The following is a 13,312-nucleotide window of genomic DNA, read 5'->3' as shown; positions in this document are numbered from 1 at the left end:
CCAGTTGGATGACCTGCTGTCCCACATTCGCCTGAGGAGGGATTAAATAAAATAAGAAATGGTTATTTTCAATTATATTATATTTTTTACTACCTTTTTATTCATGAGGAGAACAATCAGATTCTCCTCCATGTTAGTGTCCTCCATGTTGGTTTTGGACTTCACCTGCTGATGCCAGATGCTAAAACTGAGTTTCTGATTGGTTAATTTAATGCAAATTCTTTGCCAAAGTTCAGATATTTGAACTCTGGAAACATCATGCCGTGGAGCAACGCAATGCCCGAAACACGCTACTGCCAGACGCTCACAGGCGCCGCGTCTGAACATTGAATTAACAAAATCGCGTCTGTGTGAGCTTAACTAGGATAGATAGATAGATAGATAGATAGATAGATAGATAGAAAGATAGATATATTTAGATAGAAATTTCATATATCTGTGGCAGCAAAAAACGACATTCAGAAATAATCTATATAACATCAAAAAAGGACATAAAAAATGACATTCATTTTAAATTATTAAGAATAATAAATTATTAAGTATAATTACAATTATTATTGAAATGATCAAAAATTAGATTCGTAATATATAAATAAATAAATATTAAATACTACTACTAATAATAATAACAATAATAATAATCATCACAATAATAAAAATAAAATATATACAAAAAATATGTGGTCAACTGCAAATGCTCGATTCCTTGCTCGATACCGTTGTCAAGTTTTTTTTGTTTTTTTTTAAATTGTAAATTGTTAATATTGTAAAAACGGCAACAACTGCAACAAAAGTAAATGAATCAATGAGGAAAAGAAAGAAAAATACCCCTGGGACCGTTGTGTGTCACTTTAACACGGTGTTGTACAGTCACAAGTACATATGAAAATAGTATGAAGTGATTACACACAACATCCATTCATCCATCAATACTCCCTAAATTCACATCTTTATTGTGTTTTACATTCTGCTTTTTGCTTTTTGGGGTGGACTAATGGGCAAGACAACAACTGCTTGTGGTTGGTCAGTGTTGCCCAAAAATCCCCACTGTCCAGGAAAAATCGCCAACACCAAAAATTTGCAATGATCCGAGTGTTCCTCTTCGGTGCAAATTATTTATTTGGAGAAAAGTTTAAAAATTATTGATTGTTCTAAAAGTATAATATTTTGTCAAGATGACGACCAGCAAAGCTAAAACAAGAGCTTTCAAATCAACTAATTACAAACTAATAACAAAACTTAATTGTGGTGGATAAACATAACAATAGTACTTCACTGTGATTTTTTTAACAGAGTAATCATTTTTCCCTGGCTCAGATTGACTTAATCAGATAGAAATCAATGAAAAGCTCAGTGCCTGAAATCAGGACATTGAGCAAAATGTTTGCTTCTAGGAGATGCGAAGGTTTAAATCAATACAAACTCCTTTGTTCCGTGAACACATCAGTCCGAGACAAAGACTAACAAGACTGGTTCTCTTACCTTTTTGATCTGTGTGATCACTTCCACTCAGAGGATAACACCCAAAAGAGATTAGCTCCACTGGCAGTCTCCACGGTCGTTTTAGATTATAAACTCACGCAGGAGGCAAAAATTAGACACCAGCCATTATTTCTCAATCTTTGATTTTAGGTACTTGATCTGAGTAGAGGCACTGATGGGAGTTTAGATAACTAAATTTAAACTGTAGAAGCCCCGAAAATATTTGATAGTCATAATGGTTTGTTTTTTATGTAATTGAATCTGGCGGAAAAAAAGCTTTAATTTTTTCCCAAAAAAAAAAGACTTTTCAGAAAAGCAGTTTATATAAGAAATGAATGCAGTCACAATTTGCAAAATTCTAAAAAAAAAAAATTTTTGATACAAATTTCTAACAATTGTTCCCTTTCCTCAATCTAGCTTGGAAATTCCAACTAATGACTTCCTCTCAACCTTTCCTCATCATCTTTGTTTAAACAAATCCTCTTCCCATTTTGTGAATGCCAAGTGCCAGAAGCAGAATAGATGCATATATTATTCGTTTTAATCATCACATTGAAGGATGAGGATGCCATTTTTCTGTAAACAGCTGCTTTCTTTGAGCAAAGTGCACTAAATTGATGGAAAGGCTTTTTAAAGGACATAATTACATGCTCTACATTATGATTTAATACTCCAATAAACATGTTTTAGTTTGATTTTGGCCTTCTTTTGCACTTTTACAAAAATCAATAAAGTTGTTGTGTTGTGAAAGCAACTTGAATAAATGTTGATCGTACAGATTTAAGTCTAGAAACAAGTTCACAATAAAAGAAAAAACAATTATTTCCGATTGTTTGCTTTTTTTCGGCTCTTTTCTGTACAGGTGACTGGCACCATGGGCAGCATGAAGAGCGGTCTGCATCTCCACCTGGCACGGCTGGATGAGATCTTTGCAACACGCGGCGACTATGTGCAGACCTTGCAGTTCATGCAGCAGATGGCTGACAACGTGATCAAACAGCTGCTGGGCCTGCCTGACTGGGAAAATGCTAAATTGGACTTGGCGTCCATTGCTGATCAAACAGCAAACATTGAGTATTACAGGTGAGGAATCTAAAAAAATAACCTGGTATTGGCATATAGCAGTGATCACCAACCCCCGGGCCACACAGCTGGACCGAATTGAACTTTTCCCGTTTTATGTTTAATATGATTGTGAAGGAAGTTTTATTTTGAAAAACTACTGGGTTCTCGCCAGCACATCTGACTCATTCTTGAAACATGTCACGTCGCTCGGTCACATGTCAAAAATCCATCCGTTACTTTCTTAAAGCGGCTGCACCGACCACTTAACTGAAACTCCCAAGCTAGCAAAGTTAATTGCCGTTTATTATTATATTGTAGTTTATTTTTACATTTGGACGAGGCTAAAGTTGGCATCTGATCTTTTAGCTTCCACTTCTGGGTTAAGGGAAAATCTATCAAATCATATTAATCATTTTAATGGTTCCTACATTAAATCTAGTGTACAAATGAAGTTTAAAGCAGCTGCAGATATTTTATAAAGAATGAAAATAAGCTTTACCCGCATAATTTGAGAGAAATTGGAAACTAAAAAAAAATCATATGCCCTCTTCATCCTCGTGCAAGCCGGTCTGTGAAACTATAGCCGCACATTAAACTGGTCTGTCGCCTGAAAAAGGTTGTGCATATAGAGGGATATCGTGTGATTACATGTATGTTTTGTAAAAAATGATAAAGACTTCAATTAATATGAAGACAAAACAAGATTTTTACTCAAATATGGACATTAATCCATCTTTCAGATGTTTTTAGTGAGTAAAAAGTGTTGCATATGTCCTGACCTTTGACCTATCTTTACTTTATATACAGTTAAATAAAGAAATATAGTCAGATTTAGCGTAATTTCTTGTAAGCTTTTTGAAAAGGGACAAATTTGGATCATTTTAGGGGCTAAAGTCAAAAGGTCAAAACTTTATTACATCCCTAACAAACAAATCAAACATTTGGAGTCATTTTAACACATAAAGTAGAATAAATTCATTCCAGATACTAGCTAGACCACCCACAACAGACAGTTTCAGAAACCCTGCTGTTTAAAAGAGAAAAAAGATTTGGCGAATCTTAGTGCGGTCCAATTTCAACTGATTCTTTTTTGCAGCGGAGACTTCCTGTGAGTGTGATCTAAGCAACCAGCTCTGAGTACAATGTGCCTCATTTAAAGCTGGACAGTCCAGTTGTGTTCAGGTCAAATCAGATAGTCATTAGAGTGCTTTCACGCCATGACAGTCTGGCAGACTCTGTTTGAACAGGCAGGAAAAACAACTTCCCCACTGGGAGCTTCATGACTGTGGGAACCAAACCCCACTTCATGTTTGAAGCTGTCTTCAAACCAAAAAGTTGCACAAGCAATGGAGTCCCCATTTACTCTAATCTAAACAGCCCAACTTTACAAAGAAAAGTACTTACATTTAAACAAGAATTGTTTGTTTCCATGTCTTTTATTTTTTTTTTCGGGATTAAATTGTGGTTAAATGGCCTTTGTGGCCATCATATGCCTTGAAATGGCCTTACTGGAAATGTTTGTTGTTGTTTGTTTCACCTACTTCCTCCATTTGGGAAATATCAGGGTTCTGTGATGCCATATCCTAACAAAATATAGACAAATGCAAAGAGGCTTTCATCCTCTATCTGACTAGGATTTTGACCTGATTTGCATGTTGTTGGATTTCCAGGTTTAGCTCTTTCGATTTGTTTTTTACTCTAAATGCTGAGTTCTTATGTCACTTTTGTTTTTGTGTTTGCTTCTAGTCGCGTGATTGTCTGTTTGCATGATTCACACCAAACCCTTGTTTTCGATTTGCTTCTCTTACCAAAAGATGTGGTTTTGGACCAAATAGCCTCATTAGAAAACGCTGGCAGGTTGAGACCATTGACTGTCACATCAACCATGCAAAGTGGCGTGTTTATGGTTCCAACCAAATGAAATCAATTCAGTCGCCATTTTTTCCCCAAAATGCACTCCGCCATGTTGGAACCAGACGTTGTCAGTGAGCAGTGATTGGTCCAGATTGGTCTGAGTCATCATTTCTTTGGCAACCTTGCCAATCAGCAGTAACCTTGTTGTAAGTAGAAACCCCTTTCACAGAAAGCGGGCTTGGGAGAATCCGTCGATGTGAGACCAAATCTTTTTATTAAGGCATCTGATTAGTCAGTTTAAAACTTGAGTAAGTCGAACGACAGAAATTATCAAGAACATATTATAAAAAGGTTTCAGAGCAAGAATTGTTATTCTGAAAAACATATTGACTAAGGATCATTTGTTTGTCAATAGAAGGATTTTGGCTTGTGGGAGCCAGCAGCTACTTCCTGTTTGGAATGCAAAACGTTCAGGGCTGTGTCCAAATTTGAGGGCTGCGTTCTTCCTGGACTGCATTTGTAGGCTGCTTAGGACACAACGCTGCGACAAGTGCTGTCCAAACTCAAAGACTCCTTCAAATGCGGCCAACGAATACGGCCTTCTTTTTCCCGATTTCAAGAATTGGTCTGGTTTATCCTTCGATACTGTACATATCCCAATATGCATTGCGTCCCAACTTGAGATTTTTAGAAAACGGTGGCGCACTGCGCAGCAGGACCTGGAGTTGGAAATAATTACATTACACCTTTTTATAATTACACCAATATAAAAAGTAGATCAAATAAGTCAAGAAGATTTTGAGCTCCATGTCTGGTTCACTAATCCTCATGGTTGCTAGGCGACAGGACATCCGCCAATGTGTAACAGTTGAAATTATGTAAAGGCTATACTAGCCCTGTTCACAGCCGTTCACACCCGGCCTACTCGCTCGACGAAGGACACGTCCAGCGCCGCCCAAAGCCGTGGCCATTGAAAGATCCAGCCCTTAGATTTGGACGCAGCCCAGTTCTCATATACAGTCAATGGTTGAGACTTGACCTCAGAGCAGGAATAGATCCTTGCCCTCTTTTACTGTGAATGTAGCAGTTAGACACAGGCTGGTGTGTTGACATCGATCCAAAATGTGACTCCTCTACTCTACCAACAATTCAATACCCCCAAATAGCCCTATGGATTAGCCATCTTAAGTGAAAGCAGGCAGTTATTGGATATTTCTAATGGACTTACTACCCCCCCTTCTTCCCTATATAGCAGTTTGCTAGTGGTTCCTATTGACTTCATGCGTTTTATTTTAAGTGACATCAGCCTTCCTGTGTCATATTTCAAACATCTGTCTCAAAATGTTTTAAATGTGTACCATATTTCTCCCGCACTACAGGGGGTACTGGATTATCAGGCTCAACTTCAATGAATGGTCTATTTTGAAATTATATCATATATAAGGTGCACCGAACTATAAAGCGGAGACAAACTTTGTGAACTGCTTTAAAAGTAACACTAGAACTTGTTTGTGACACGCTACATGCTAGCCACGTTAGCATATTCACTATAACACCCAACCAAACATTTTGTCACAGCATCATTTACCTCTCAAAATGGCTTCGACATCGGTAACCCAACCAAAAAGAAATAAATACATACTGATGCCCCGGAGGTAAGAAAAATTTCATGGGGGTGAAAGATGGGGACAGAAAAACTTGAATATGAGAATGTTAAATGGTGGAGAAAAGCATAAAAAGTTGGGCGTGGAAAAAGTTTTTTGGGTTGACGAGAAAAGTAAAAAACACAAATATTGATGCAGAACAATAAAGATTGTCAAAATAAAAGTCTCAACCCCACGTTTTAAATGGATCTTTTGTTATGCTTTATGTTTTGAATCATCTGTACACATTTTGCAGCATCCAGTCAAACGCTTGACCACTGTCATCATGACAGATGGCCACTTTAAGGGGGAGGGGCATCACAAAACACCTTTTTGATATCGATTGCGTGTGTCCGTTTAAGTGGCAATTTGGACGGGCTCTCTTTGGTTCACCCAGTTGTTTGTCAAACACCAGTGAGAAGTTGCATTTACTGCTAACTTGTCTTTTCCATCTTTTGGTTTTGATCATGTAAGAAGTGACTTCGGGGAATCATCGTGATTTGCTCTAATTCCACTTTGCCTTGTGGCTTGTAGCTGTCGATCTGTTTTTAATAAAGGCTTGTTTTCAGCCTGTTCATCAAAAATAGCTTTAATGTAAAATAACTTTACAGTTTATGTCAGTCACAAAAGTAACTTAAACCATTATCACAGAGTGCATTTGGGCGGGTCGTCTGGCTCGCTTCTTAATATTCCAGACCTTGTTCCCACTTTGTACTTCTGTTTGATCTGCAGGTGGCTCACTTACCTCCTACTCCTCATCGTGGATCTGATCATCTGCTTGCTGGCCTGCCTGGGTCTGGCCAAGCAATCCCGCTGGCTGCTGACTACGTAAGTCTAAAGCTACGTTCACACAGACATGTGACGTGCGTTCAAGAACACGCTAAGCAAGCATTCTTGAACGCACTTTCAGCATATGGTGTTCACACTGGACAAGCAGGGAGGGGCTTCTTGTTTGTTTTCTACTGTGTACCAGAACATGTCTACCACCCACAGTGAGAGGACGCTTGGTGCGAAATGTTGACAGGGTGCAAATCTAGCGAAGTCTTGCTCCAGGCTTTTTCTTCACAGCTCTAACCCTCTATATGACTGACTTGGTGTCATATAATTCGGACTTCCCTTATTTGTCAAATCAGAGTCCCTTATTGGTCAAAGTTCAACTGATTTGACCTGCAACGCACATTCAGTGGTTGCGCGTTTTGTACAAAGAGTCCAAAAACGGTAGTAGAAACTTTGGTAGCTATCTGTGGACAGGAGAGTTTTGAACATAAGCTGCCAGCGCACATTAACATGCCTTTTCCACAGACTAACCCTAACCCCATTGTAAATGGTTGCTTGAACGCACATTGCTAAGGGGGGTGTGAAGTTTTAAGAAGTCTTAATTATGCTACAAGATCTGCGGGTTAAATTCCACTGCTGCTAGATGCGAGACCAAAAGTAACCCCCATGTGGTACGAGCTACTGTCAAACATTTGTAGCCTCATTGTTGGATGGCAGCTTTGTATCTGTCACGTACAATGCAAAAAGACAGAGGGCAATGTCAACGTAGCTTTGCATTATGTTTAAAAACACAATTTTTGTTTGAGATTTGTATGTTTCATTTTAAATTTGGCTTGAAATCAGAATTTAATGGTCAATTTATGATTTATTTAGTATAAATTCCATGCATTTTGTACTATTTTTTTATGCTTCATTATCTTTAAATCAAACATATTACATAGAAATATTCACCCTCTGTTTAAAGTTAAAACCCCTTTAATCTAAATCTTCCATTCTGATTTGTATATTCTTTTTACACAGGGAAAAGAAATTCATTCATTTTTAGCTAAAGCTTGGGGGCTTTTTTTCTGTTATTCTGTTTTACTGTTAAAAAAAAGGGAAACCGGGTGCAACATTTCCATCTCTTCCCCTGGGAAATGCGCCTGTGAACGAGGCAGCTAAGCTCTGTGCACAAACATGCAGCCTTGCTGTCATATTTAGCTATCAGGATGTTGAAATTGCTCTGTGTTTTCATGTCAGTGGTTTCGCTCCGCAAACTCGTCTGGAGAGCTGTGGAAAGAGGGAAGCAGGCCTTTTTGAGGTTATCTGCCACATAACTTCCTGCGGACATGGTTTACTGTTTATCTTGTGTCAAAAGACACGGGACATAAAAACAGGCAGATGTTGTCATTTAGTATCCTATTTTAGAAATACTTTTTTTCTCCCTTTTTAAATAACGTATCAGCTCTAACGTTTCCAAAAGGCAACAGATGTTTTTTATTTATATATATTTTTACACTTAAATGGTTCAGAAAAAAAATCAAATCATTCCCAGAATACATATTTTTGTGTTACATTTTTTATTAAAGTGGCAGAAAATGCTGTCCAAGCCCCAATTTTTATTTGAAAATTGTGCTATGATGAGTCACAGCCAAGCCTGTTTACTGTGTCTTACTGAAAATAATTTTATAAGAAGTGCTGCTCTTACTTAGAAAAGGTCAAGGATATTAATTCATCAACAAGAGGGAAACTCAAAATTGACAGCAGCTTCAAGTAAAAAAAAAAAAAAAAACTGCAGACCATAATATAGATCCACTTGCTTTTTTTTGTCCAATAAAAAAATCCTAATTATCCTCCAGGCCTTACAGTTGAAAGTACAGTTCTCCCTGTGAAACAGTAGCAGCGTTTCCATTATATATTTGCGCAAAACCTTATAGAATTTCAAAAAATGTTGAAAAAAACAAAAATTTTCTATTACACTGTTTCCATTAAATCATGAAAGCAAACAAACATAAACCAACACACGTGATCATTCAAAAGGACGGCGATGGATGTGAACAAATCTTTGATTTACAGCCGATACATTTATATTTCTGCCTAAACTGTAGCGTTCATCACCATCTATGAAAGGAGATGTCGACGTCTCATTCAGGCCATGAAGCGCCAAGCTCCTTAAACGTGAGAGCGACTAGGGATGAAGCGATTTTGGGAAACCGAGGTTGGTGATTTTACAGAGGAGCTGCGGATCCAACAATTCAGCGTGATGCGCAGAACTGCTGTGGGACCTCCTGTGGCGCCCGTCGTGCAGTGACCAAGGCAGTCAGTTCTACCAAGAAGCGCATCGCCATCTAACTCATTTAAATTAGAAAAAAGTATTTCCATTGCAGTTCTGCGAAACGTGTCAGTTTTGATACGCCTCAAAAACCACCTCCTCCAAGCGCAAAATTGTATTGAAGTTTTTTCGAAATTTTTCATGTTTCCATTAGATGAATTTATTATCTCAAATCCAATTAGCGCAAAATTATATTCAACGGAAACGCAGCTAGTTATGCATTGTTGTGGTAGAACAATGGTTTGGGGTGCCCTCTTACTATAAGACGATTTGCTATAATAAATAAACCTTTAGAATTCTGGGCTTTACCTGGAAAATTCTGCAGACTTTGTGGGAAATAATTTAAAAATAACAAGATAAAGTACTAATAATTGATTTAAAATGTATTTTGTAAATCACTATGGGTGGGATAATGCCATTTGAGGTGTCCATTATCAGAAATGAATGGACTTCACTGAAGCAAACATCCAAAGTAATCAAGCTACCGCGTCGACCAATAATTTCCTATAATAGACACCTCAAAGGGCATTATCCATTATATAATAGATAATAGTTACTTATATTAGATTAAAAATGTTATTATTGCACTAAAAAAATCAAATAAAACACTTATTTGTCTGTAATTAATTTATCGCGATTAACGCGATAAAATGACATCACTACTTCAAATGACCTTTTAATGCTCAGATATAATAATAATAATAATAATAATAATAAACTTTATTTATATAAAACTTTTCGAAATCCAGATTACAAAGTGCTGTTAAATTAATATGAGACAAAATCAGTATTAAAAACAGTTTCCAGTATGGAGAAATAAAACCCAGCCCACACATGAAACGGTGATAGTGGTTAGAATCAATAAAATCGATAAATCAGTCAAATCAATAAAATCCACGAAATCAATAAAATCAAATGTTTAAATTTAAGAACCACTCAAATCATTAAAAGCACGCCTATAGAGGTAGGTTTTTAAAAGATATTTAAATACTGGTAGGGACCCAGCGAACCTGATCTCTTCAGGGAGACTGTTCCAGAGTGTTGGGGCTCTTACAGCAAAGGCCCTGTCACCCCTGGTCTTCAATCTAGATTGCGGGATTGTTAAAAGGCATTTCGCCGAAGATCTAAGATTGCGACCAGGTGCATATGGAATGAGGAGATCGGCTATATATTTAGGGGCCAGTCCACAGAGTGCTTTAAAAGCAATCATTTAAATCTTAAAATCTATTCTAAAACGGACTGGGAGCCAGTGCAAGGACGCTAAAACTGGAGTGATGTGGTCTCTCATTCTGGTTCCAGTTATGAGTCTGGCGGCAGCCTTTTGGACTAACTGGAGTTGATACACACACTGCTATGAAAGGCATGTGTAGAGTGCGTTACAATAGTCCAAACGGAAAAAAATAAAAGAGTGAATCACCATCTCTTGACATTTTTTTGATAGGAGAGGGGTTATCCTGTATAGCCTATGTAGTTGCCAGAAACAAGATTTGACCACTGATTTAACATGTGTCTCCAAATTCAAATCAGTATCAAATATCACCCACAGATTTCTGCAGCTTGAAGAAACATTGTTAGACAGAGACTCCAATTTCTGAGCCACACCATTCCAGGCCTCAACAGAACCAAAAATAATTACATCAGTTTTGTCCATATTCAATTGCAGAAAATTTTGGGCCATCCAGGTTTTAATATCAGCAATGCAGCTATTGAGGTTCTTTAAAAGACCAAGGTCAACAGGTTTAAAGGATAAGTAAAGTTGAATATCATCGGCATAAAATGAAAATTAAGGTTATGTCGGCGTATTATCTCCCCCAGTGGTAACATGTAAATTGAAAATAACAGAGGTCCCAGTACCGATCCCTGGGGAACGCCATATGTCATTTTCACCTTAGATGAGCAGGAATTGCAGATGAAAACATTAAAAAACCTGTCCGATAAATAGGAATAAAACCAGTTAAAAACTGTGCCAGAAAAACCAACCCAAGATTTTAGATGTTGTAATAAAATGGAGTGGTCAACTGTATCAAATGCTGTTGTCTATAGTTGTCTATGTGTTTAGATGTTTTATGTATTTTTATTCAACATCATGCTTTTAGAAAACTTTTTTAGAGTAGAAGTGGTTACCAGGAGCTCCATTCATAAAAAAATGGTCCTTATTTTATTCACTTCCGTGGATTTCTGTGTGAGCTGAACTAAACTTGACACACAAACCTCAAAATTTCTTTCAGTTCACCCTCTGAACCACATTTACACACAAAGACGCACACTGGGGTTAGTATTGGGACAGTCCGCCCTCACAGTAGAGGCTTCCCTGCAGCAGAGTGGATGTGGCTGGAGGCAAATGACTCTCTGGAGGTCTACCGACTCATTTAATGTTTATGTTCGCTCTGCTGGGTGCTGCTATGACAGACTGAGTTAGAGCTTTGATAAGAAGTTTCCCACCCATGTGAAACGGTGGAGTCAGCAGCCACAAACTTAACTGTTGGCTTTTTTTCTCTTGTATTTTTTCTTTTTTTTTCCCTTCAGGTTTCATTCACATGTTTGACAGAAAACTGACAGAAATACCTACAAAATTCAACTTAACCCATGAGAACGCATGGTGACATCAGTGTAACAGACAAATATCAGAAATGGATTCTGTGGTTCACTTAGTAAAATACAAGAATTAATGGGTCTTATTAATCAAACAACCTCTGCAAGTCCTAAAGTTAAAGAACAAGTGATTTTCGTGTGAAGCAGAATTTATACATGCTGTTTTGGAGCAGTAACTTTAATTAGTACCATCCAGTGGACATTTTATACGCCAAAAGGATTCTGAAAGAATAAAACGGTGGCAACAGCCATGAGGTATTTTTAAACCAGCCCTTCCCAAATCCACTTCTAAGGATTCTTGAGTCACTTTTAACTCTACGTGGTTTCATCAAACGTTTGCTCTTATCATACCACTAATTTACAAAGCCAAAAAAAGAAACTCCAACCTAAAAACAGATGGAAAAACTGAGACCCCTTTTATGTGAGAATGTCACTTCGTCTTTAAAGTCGACTCAAGGTTTTTGATGCTTTCGAATTTAGAATTTCAAGCCTCAATTGAATCTAGAAACACTAGTATTAACCATTCTGAGCACCAAGTTTTGCCTCTGTAAGCCCCGACCAGGGTGTTTCTATGACTATTGCAGTGATGACAAAAAAACACACAGAAGACACTTTGTGGCTCACTTTATTTAAGTTTATCTTGGGGGTAATGAGTTTGTACAAAAAGTGTGTGTTTTGTAATACTTTTTGTCTTTAATCAGCCACGCATATTTTCTACTTAACAAGTACAATCACTTTCCTACTATATTGCTTTGTCTGCTCCTGATTCACAACGATTTGAATAAAGAAATACTCAGAGATGCAATTTTAAGCCTAATTTTCTTTAAATATCTCCTCCATCATGACAAAAATGCCACAAGAACATATTAATAACACCAAAAACACAATTTTCATTGGAGTGGGTCTTTAACGGCCCTTTGGAAAGAAACACACTTTAAAAACGTTTCTCTTACATTGTCTCTCTTATTCAAACCGTCATAGACATTTCAATCCAGTATCATAGACTGGAACCAAATATTAATTTTTAAAAATTCTAAGGGTGACTCAATAGTTTGTCATCAATTTGTGTAATTTTTGGAGTCTAACTAGTGTTCAAGTAAAGCTATCGTACTCATCTTGAGAGCAGTGCATCTTTTTCTTTAACCCTAAAGAAGGCTGACACACTTGTTATGAGAAGGCACTAGAAAAACTACAGCTTTAATTGTTGGAACAAACCATTTAAGTGTCCGTAGGCTTGTTTTCAGTCTCATCTCCTCGATCCTGTGACACAAAACGCTCCAAAAGTTGCTCTTTCAGAAGCTGCAGATTCCTGTGTGGAGTTCTTTTTATATCCCTGCATTTACAGATGGGTCCAACCTGCGTTTATGTATTTATGATTTACCACAAGAAAGTGTACTTGGGCTTTTTCTCACAAGATATACAATAATAATGGTTTGAGTACAGTGCAGGAGGCGCGGAACACACTAGAGAAGACACGGCTTTTCAATTTTCTATGAATCACAGCAGGTGGGCTAAAAATCCAGGTCGCGTACTTGGGAGTTAAAAGAAACAAAAGTGAAAATCAGAAATAGGGTTGCTTAAAGGTTTA

General features: G+C 37.4%; 1 protein-coding gene across 2 annotated transcripts in view; it reads left to right on the top strand.

Annotated features, from left to right (window-relative positions):
* The window catches only part of ttyh2 (tweety family member 2), a 60,727-nt gene that overhangs the window by 34,079 nt on the left and 13,336 nt on the right, over positions 1-13,312 (top strand). For both annotated transcript variants that reach the window (XM_023949258.1, XM_023949259.1), the window contains 2 exons: positions 2,345-2,565; positions 6,777-6,872. In XM_023949258.1, coding sequence (XP_023805026.1) covers positions 2,345-2,565; positions 6,777-6,872 — 317 coding nt within the window. The remainder of the gene's footprint in view (positions 1-2,344; positions 2,566-6,776; positions 6,873-13,312) is intronic.

The sequence above is a fragment of the Oryzias latipes genome, chromosome 19 (assembly GCF_002234675.1).
Source record: "Oryzias latipes chromosome 19, ASM223467v1".
NCBI classification, from domain to species: domain Eukaryota; kingdom Metazoa; phylum Chordata; class Actinopteri; order Beloniformes; family Adrianichthyidae; genus Oryzias; species Oryzias latipes.
This window is presented reverse-complemented; position numbering and strand designations above follow the sequence as displayed.